The 8,872-nt window shown below is 42.5% G+C and overlaps 2 protein-coding genes across 2 annotated transcripts in view; one reads left to right on the forward strand and one right to left on the reverse strand.

Moving 5' to 3' along the window:
• Nucleotides 1-4,772, forward strand: part of CACYBP (calcyclin binding protein) — a 5,279-nt gene extending 507 nt beyond the window's left edge. The window contains exons 2-5 of the mRNA XM_009319864.1: nt 416-512; nt 1,104-1,203; nt 2,492-2,586; nt 4,464-4,772. Coding sequence (XP_009318139.1) covers nt 416-512; nt 1,104-1,203; nt 2,492-2,586; nt 4,464-4,623 — 452 coding nt within the window. The 3' untranslated portion in view covers nt 4,624-4,772. The remainder of the gene's footprint in view (nt 1-415; nt 513-1,103; nt 1,204-2,491; nt 2,587-4,463) is intronic.
• A 1,233-nt stretch (nt 4,773-6,005) lies between these two features.
• Nucleotides 6,006-8,864, reverse strand: MRPS14 (mitochondrial ribosomal protein S14). The gene is made up of 3 exons (XM_009319865.1): nt 8,859-8,864; nt 8,479-8,637; nt 6,006-6,504 (listed from the first exon to the last, which is right to left on the reverse strand). The coding sequence occupies exons 1-3, from the start codon at nt 8,862-8,864 to the stop codon at nt 6,322-6,324; spliced, it is 348 nt and encodes a 115-aa protein (XP_009318140.1). The 3' UTR covers nt 6,006-6,321.
• Nucleotides 8,865-8,872: the final 8 nt, after the last annotated feature.

Consider the following 8,872-nt stretch of genomic DNA (forward strand, 5'->3'; position numbering starts at 1 on the left):
ATGGAAGAGTGAGCTTTGGCTTCTCTGCTCGCCATGTAGGTGAAAGGAGAAGGAATTGCTCAAGATAGTTGTCATGCAGGGAGCAGGGGAAGAAGTGGGTCAACGAAACTGCAGCAAAAGCAGACAGCTACCTCTGACTCCCCCTGCTCAGACAGAGTTGCTCGCTTTTACCTGAGCTGATACATGGCTTTTCTCAGAATTTGCAGGAATTAGGGAACAGGGCTTTGTGTGAGGACCTCATTTTGCTCTCAGAGTATTCTTGAATAATTCACGTCTTTCCCTTATCCCTCTGAAGATTGTTTCAATAAGGCAGAGGTCCTGGTCATTGCTAGGGGACTTTGCGGGAGGAGTTGGAATGGGATGCATGAAGTTTATGGAGGAAGGCTAGAACTTCATCTCTTTTTTTCACTTGCAGGTTGGGATCAGTCAGATAAGTTTATTAAGATTTACATATCTTTAAATGGAGTCCAGAAGCTTCCAGCTGAGAACGTGCAGGTGAATTTCACAGAGAGGTGAGTTTATCTTGTTGCACCACACCACAGGGGAGAGCATGGATGAAGAACACTATTTGAAATGCAGGAGTGTGTTGTGTTGAGTTCTGTTCTGGATCCACACTTACCCCCCCCCCTTTTTTTTTTTCTAAAAAACTTGAGCAATATTAGCTTTTAGTAGCACTTAGCACATACCCTTAAGTATAGTTCTCCTTAGAGGGTATCAGGGTATTTTCATTTTACAAATGCTTCTTGCACCTCATCATGCTTGACAGGATATGTAGTGTTAGCCCCGTTTTTTGATGGTGATAGATCTGAAGTGTACATTAAGTAAATCTGCCTTTCCGCGGTTGTAGGAGATCAGTGAGGTAGAAAGAACCCTAGAGGTCTTGATTTGTTGTGAAGTCTGGACGGGTCCTTTTAAGTCCTCAGTATTAAATACAACTGAAAATCTGAGAGTCCTAGGAAGAAAGCAATTCAAGCCTGTTGACATGCTTTCCAAAGAAATATGTCTGCTACAGGGCTTTCGGACATCGCTTTTGGTGGCAAGGCACAATAGTCTTACAATGATCGGAATATTTGTGCCCTTCTTCCCCCACTTTCTGGTTCCAGGTCGTTCGATCTGCTAGTGAAGAATCTGAATGGGAAGAACTACACCATGACCTTCAACAACCTCCTGAAACCCATCTCTGTGGAAGGAAGCTCTAGAAAGGTCAGTGCACCTCGGCTGTTAGAGATACTTAGGTCCCTCACGAAGTACCATGTTTATTGCCTGACTCTAATTCAAGAGACTCAGTGCTAACCTTCAGTCCCTCCCTTCTGTCTGTAAAGTCTCTTCACTGCGAACATGATTCTTACTAATCTGTAATTGTCGTAACTGTGGAATTACTCTCTAGAATCCATGGGCTCTTATTTCAAAAGATCATGTCTGGATATTGTATGTTTTTTTTAATAGCTCTCCAACAGGATTTCAGAAATAATTAAGCAGAAAATTCCACTGAGCATCCATTTGCATCCTTGTGCTTTTAAATACCTCTGAGAAATTCTTTGCAATTCTAAGGTCTAAGACTTGTCAGCAGACCGAAATCTTGGGAAGCTTAAATAGGCTTAATGCCCAAAGCAAAGTCTGAAACCTGCTCTGCCTTTTAAGGGTGTGTTGCTCCAGAATCTAGTAACATTTTACTGCTGATGACTGCAACCAGTGATAGTGTCCTTACTGTGCTACTTGTAGCACCTTTCCGGGCTTAGGGATGTGTCAGATACCTTGTGTGCATTCTGTGCAGTTGTGTGCTGCACTTAGTGACATCAAATGTGAAGAAACGATGGTTCAATTTGAAACTGCCCTAAAAGTAGGACAGCGTAAAATTAAAACAACTGAAATAAATGAGGGTGACACTCTGGTGATTTTTAACATGGTATAAAAGCAAGCAGTGGTCACGTACTTGCTAAGCTAAAGCTCCAGCAGACTCTTGTCTGCTGTGGCACGCAGGAGTTCTTTGCGAAATTTAGGTCAGGGTTGCAATTAAACATGCTTTGCTTGTAACTTGCAAGCATATTGCAAGATTAGGCAATGCCTTAAAACTAGTTTCTTATCCTTGGAGAAATAAATTGGGAGAGCCTCTACCTGAACTTGGTATTCTTGAAGAAGCCTAGTAAATATAGCCACCCTTTACCAGGCAGTCCTGGGTACTTTTAGCATCCTGAGAATCACTGAATGGCGCTTCCGCAGCACTGTATCTTCTGTATTGGTACTATAGTACTGTACTAGAAGTATATTAATCACGCCATTTAAATTGTCCACAAGGAGGTTAATACTTTGTACCCCGAAGCTGAGTACATACTGTCATTTCTATACGCTACATAATAGCTGAGATAAATGTTTCAGGAATTTGTGAGTATGGAAAGAGGTTTATGTTATAAGCTAACCTTATTCATTGTGGTTGTGACTAGCGTCCCTTTATGAAGCATTCTAAATTCATGCCTTGCTGTTCACCGTACAGATAAAGACAGACATGGTCCTTGTGATGTGTCGGAAGAAGCGGGAGGAAAAATGGGAATGTCTCACTCAAGTGGAAAAAGAAAGCAAAGAGAAAGAGTAAGTGTCTCTTCAACCCTCCATCTCGTTTTCCATTTCTTGTTCTCCAAATTGCTTTAGGACTGCCAGGAGAGCAGATCTGTGCTGTACTGACTGTGCAGTCAGACTGTGAGAATCGCTGTTCTGGGGGACAAGCCCCTAAGATGTTTGAGAATCATTAGGTTGGGATTTTTTTGGTACTAGTAGGACTGGCAGTGGAGAGGATACACTTTGAGTAGCTGTTTGCCACTCTTGTACTCTTTCAATGCTAATGATGAAGGCTGCGTCACAGGAAATATGATAGATAAGTCCTGCAGTGAGAGCACGAAAGATAATCAACCAATTAAAGATGCATTTATATTTTGATGGCTGCATTCATTGCAAAAACTGCTCTAGTGAGGGTGACTTTTTTAGGTTAAGTGTATGTTATATAGAAATACATATATATTCCCTGCAGCTATGCTGGTCGAAATAATTATTATTTTGTCAGCTGTGTGTGAAGTGCCTGCATAAAAATCCCAGCATCCTTTTGGCAAAACAGGTCTTTGTTTACTTAGATCATTACACAAAGTCTCAAGCTAATTTGTATCACTTCAAGTGCTTGGGAGCAATCCTACAAGCAGCTTAGGCACTGGATATATAAGGGTGGTAAATTACAGCAGGAAACACCTGAGGACAAGAGACATTTTATATATATATATATATAAAATAATATATTAAAAAGTAGTATATAATAATTTTATATTATTTTACAATACACACACATGTTCTTCTCCAGAAGAGAATGTGTATACCCACCTTGAAGTATGGAAACACTCACTTTTGAGAAGGTTATGCCTGCCAACAGGTACTCATTTTGAGTATGTTGATAGGATGATTTGCTAAAATTGATTAATCCTCACTAACCATACCTAAATTTAGAGCAAAAGTACCTTCCCCTCTCAAACGGCATCACTGGAGATTAAGAGAAGGCGACTTGATTACCGATGAGCATTGCTGGAGGGACAGGGTCATTTTGTTAAACCTGTATCTTGTGCAGAGAAGTCCTGCACGCTGCCCAGCCTGTCACGATTAGTATTGCTGCCCTATTCCAAGTGTTGAGGGTTTACAGTATGACAAATATGTTGCTTCAGAAATAAAACCTCGTGCTCAGGTCTGTGAGACTGGTGGTTAGCCCCGTGCTTGGGGAACTTGCTCCCTCTGCTGATGTGTTTTGATCTGCGTGTTTTTCAGGTAGCCTGCAGAAACCAGTAACTACCTAAGGGATTTTAGAAAACAGGATAGAGGCAGTTTTGCCAGAGAGGGCATTATGTACAGTCTGGTAATGTGGGGTGTGTCATACCCAGGTACTTACCATGTGGGTGGCACTGGTTGTCAGCTGGCTGCTTAAGTTGAGAAAATTCCTTTGAAATGCAAGGTGTTAAAAAAATGAGTCAATTAACCTTTGGAGATAATCTCAAAAAATGGGAAGCAGAAAATGCCTTTTGGGTTGTGAATGTGGTCACTTCAAAGAGCTCAGTGGGGTCATTTTTCTGTTTTTATTCGCTTCTCACATAACGGTACAGACAGATGTTGGCACTTTGTGGGTCTGTCACATTCCACTCCTGCTTCCTGAAATTAATTTTGGGTGGCGCTTCCAGGGTCATGTTTACTGCAGAATGCTTCCCATCATCCTTAGTGGGACAGCTCTAGGTATACTACTCAACTTGCACTTACTCTTTAGGATTCTCCCTACTTGGAAGCTGACTGAGGCGTGACAGAAGACTGCCAGGGTCTATAGACGTTGCCAAAGCAAAATCCTCACTGTTACCAGGATGTTTCAAACAAGTATTAGTGTTTATTTTTTTGCACAGAATTGTTGGAAATACCTGATCTTCTCATATGTATCCATCTTGCAGGAAGGCTGCCTACGACACCTCAGATCCTAGTGAAGGGCTTATGAACCTTTTAAAAAAGATGTATGCAGAAGGGGATGACGAAATGAAGCGCACCATCAACAAGGCCTGGGTTGAAAGCAGAGAAAAGCAATCCAAAGGGGACATACCGATGGATATTTGAAAGTACTCTAAGGGCCGCCTTAATACTGATCTTCCATGTGAGACGCTGTGCTGCAAAGATCATTGTTTACACAACCTTCTTCCAAGCAAAGACAGTCATTTTCCATTTCAGGTTGGAGAAAATATTTAAATAAAATAGCTTATAAAGCATTTCTTTCAGTCAAGTGGTTCACCATTTCCTGAAGAGTGGAGCATAGGTGTGTCCTTACCCCTCCTTGAAAAAGCATTTCAGATGAGTGGAGTGTGTTGTGAAACCGAGAACAGAACGTTAAAGAAAAGGAATCCTAAACTAGGATGGGTCAGGGCCTCTCTGTTGCAAGTGGTAGCTGTACCCATCTGGTTGCTGGGGCTAATGTCATGCTCACTACATGGGGTGTGGCTTTTTGATTAGATGTGGGAAAGTATGTTGAACTGTAAAGCATGTCACAAAGGGAGAAACGTTGAAGTAGAACCACTATCTCAAGCACTTGCTAGTTGAGCAGAAACAATATGGTGTTAATCCTGTGATATTGAAATCTAATGATTACTCTCAGAAATGAATTACTAGCTAACCAGTTTAATTTTGAAAATGAAAGCAGCTCTTAATCGCCTATACTGTAACCTCCTTGGGGTGTCTTTGAGGTGGCATCAGTCGCAGGAGAGCAGTGAGCTGCTGATGCTGGACAGAGAGTTCGCCCTGGCTCTAGCAGTATTTGAGGAAAAGAGAGACAAGCTCCACTTTCTCCTATCAGCTTTCAAGGATTTTAACGTAGCAGCAAGCTATTGAGAGAGTTTATACTCCAAACTTTGACTCAACTGGGGGTGATCGGTTGCTGTCAGTTTGCTGCCTGCGTGCCTTCCATCTGGTGGTAGTGCCATTTTACTGTTTGTTGCAGCCTCTCAGCCCTACTGCTAGGGAGGGGGACACAGTAGCCATTTCCCCTTTATTGCCCTGCTTTGAAGAGGAGTCCAGGGCAAACATGAGCTTAGTAGTAGGCTTGTTGCTATTGTTGCTTCCTCCTGTGATTCTCCCAAGGACGGATTTGTTTGTTACCTGATGAATTAAGGAAGCCATTACTCCCCTATTATGGTCTGGACTAGGACTTACTTGCTACCTTGTTCTTAAAAGCATTGGACCAAGCGCTGCACTACAAGCAGGAGATAAATACTAGCATGTTGTACTTCCTAACAGGTCCTTTATCCCCTTTGCTTGTTAATATACATATATTAAGTTTGCATAGCAGGAGTATCTAAACTTGAGGCTATGTTTCATTTTCAGTTTGTGCTCATCCTTGTTCATGGCAGAATACTACTTTGCCCTGTTGTACAACTTCATTTATGCTTTTACCCAAATTACCATGGTGAATTTACCATATGGTGGCAAAAAAACCTGCTTAAACAAGCCTTGTGCTGTATGTCTTTATTTCTGACAAACTTCAGCTTAGTTCTGCAACAATCAGTGACTTCCCCCCGCCCCCAAAATAAAACTGCCTCTCATACAGACCAGCTTAGTGCAGTTATGCTGCTTCTTGTCAGTTAGCCGATACCAATCGCAATCCAGTAAGAGAGTTTAATGAATCAGCATGGCTTCTCATCCTTCCCTTATTAGTTTGATACTGATGCTGGACTTTTAGACAGGACAGTCTTGTTTCAACTACTCAAACACACAAACTGAGACTGTTCTTGTGTTTTCTGCCTGAATGTATATCCATGCAGTGATCTACCACATAGCCCTCTGTATCCCAGACATCTGAGCATGGTCAGCAAAATGGCGGAAAACAATTCTGCTGAGCCTCCAACGCCGCTTCACCCCCCGAGGGCGGGATGTCAGGACACACCTATTTCGGATCCTCACAGGGCAGCTGTCCCGGGGCAAGTCAGCAATCTCTTTATCAGCCACTTCCTAAAACAGAAGACCACAGCATAGAGTTTATCTGTGTTCCCCAGGATTTAGAGGGGGCTTATTGCCAGACCTCAAAATCTAGCTGTAGAGTAGGTACCACCACAAGCTTCTCTACCACCTCATGAGCGTGCTTTGCTATTTGATAGGGAACTTGCACCTGTCTGCCTCACTTGACCCTTTCTTTCTGGCCATCCTAACGGTGAATGTAAAATGATCCACATGGAGACCCCAAGGTTAACCTTATTACACAGAATGAACAACCTCATGCCAGTAATTATCATTAGTCAAAATCTGCTTGGCTTTGTCCATGTTGCAGGGTGGGTTAGTCCTTTAAGATGAGCTGAACTTAAATGCATGTTCCTTATTAACTGCCTTCCCAGGTAATATGCTTTGATGTCAGTAAAAGGAATCTCATCCAGTATACTTCGGAAGGAGCTACAGGCAGAGGAGGACAAGTCAAACTGTCTCTGTTCTAATGAGAAGGCTTAAGAAAGGTCTTTTCACGTACAACGAGAGCTCAACAGTTTTCAGGAAGCGCCAGGTAGCAGCAAATGGAATTTCAGAAGAACAAGTGAGCTCAGCAGGGAAATGCAGCCTAAAGCTAGGTAAGCGTCCCTAACTGCAGCATCCTTAATAATTTATTTTCTAAAGGACAGAAGGGCTCAAAAGAATCCTGTGTTCAGTCATGGTAGGAAGTCACAGGTGGAGGTAAAAGGAAGGTCTGAGGCTGGACTGCAAAAGCTCCCGTTACGTTGCAGGAGTGCTGAAAAGCAATAGTTGTAAGGCTGTCTTCTAAAGGGATGTTCACCTTCAAAGAAAGATGGCATCAAGACAGCAGCAATGCGACCTTCAACTTCAGTAACAGCAAGGTCAGTAGGACTTTTTGTCTTCAGAACATATTTCAGTTACTGGTTTTGTCCAGTTGTGCATCTTATTTGCATATATAGCTGTATATACACACTCTATCTAGTACTGCTAAACACTTTAATTCCTACGATTTTATTCAGAAAGTAGCCTATGGTTTCAGAGAAGACTTGTAGCTTCATTTTAAAGACTTTAATTTTGGGGCCCAAATAACGTTTTGTTGGGGAGGAAGAAGTTACTTTCCTGGAGTAGCTGTCTTCAATCTAACTGCTGCTTTGACTTTGTGACTTCAAAAGGTGACAAAAGCAGCTGAGGAATACCAAAAGCAAAGCCAGTTGCAATTCATTTATTCTTCCCCTGTAAGGACATCCAACGCAGACTAGACTTGCCAAGAGAATGGTAAAGTCAATACATAAAACCAGATTCATACACTTTCTCTCCCAGAACGTAAGAGTATTTCTGATACTTGCAAATGTTTTTAATGCTTAGTAAGGAAGGCCGAGAGAAGGCAGTGAATACGTGCATTTTTAAGAACAGATCTAACACCCAAATCTGATGCAGCTTTTACATGCTTGTAGCTCAGGCAAGGAGTAAAATTAAGTATTTCTAATTGAACAAATCAGTGGTTTTGGCTGGATCAGGCTTCCAGGTTTTTAAATAAGCCAAAAAAAAATCTAAAATTATTTAGAAAACTATAAAAGTAACCATATCCCATACTATCGGAAATAAGGAAAATAGCTTTCTGAATGTATGTTAGTGACAGCTGTGAGGGGAAAAAAATGAGACTTTGTCATATGTAGTGTTACGTATACTGCTTACATGAGAAGCACTGGTTTAAAAAACAAACCACAACCCAACACACAGAGCCTCTAGTCAGGAGAATACACTGTGGTTGTAAACACCCCCAAAAGGCAGACGCTCTGAAGGCGCCTGGGCACTAGCGGTAACTATGCAATGTGACATGATTCTGTGCTTGTGAGCTAGGGAAACGCAAGCCTTCGGGACCTGGTGCAGCCGCTGTGGCCCAGCGCACGTCACAGCAGTACAAGCCACGCACGGGCTCGTGGCCTGCCCTGGCCGGGGTGCAGCTGCGGGGCGGCTGCCCGGTACCTGCAGCTCCTTGGGAAGGATGGTGTTCTTCCGGATGGCGTTGATCCGCAGCCTCTCGTCTGCGTACTCATACGCCAGTTTCCTTCTCTTGACGTCCCGCAGCATCCTCCAGTCCACGTAGTAGCTCCGTGCTTGCCTTGTGCATGGTGAGGAGACAACCTAATTAAAAAAAGTTAAGTTTATAATACTTACCTGTTGCACGTACAGTTTGCCCAATTCAAGTATGAATTATTCCCATAAATGTCTCTTTATCAGACTTTTTCAAATTACTTTCTTGCAGCGCAGCTCCTGCCCAAGAAATGCAGGGTGTGATTCAGTTTAGTTCACAAAAGCCAGCAAGGAATTTACAGTATTGGAGACACAAATAACCCCGAAGTTACATCCATCCCCCCCC

This window comes from Pygoscelis adeliae, unplaced genomic scaffold (assembly GCF_000699105.1).
Source record: "Pygoscelis adeliae isolate BGI_AS28 unplaced genomic scaffold, ASM69910v1 Scaffold283, whole genome shotgun sequence".
NCBI lineage: Eukaryota > Metazoa > Chordata > Aves > Sphenisciformes > Spheniscidae > Pygoscelis > Pygoscelis adeliae.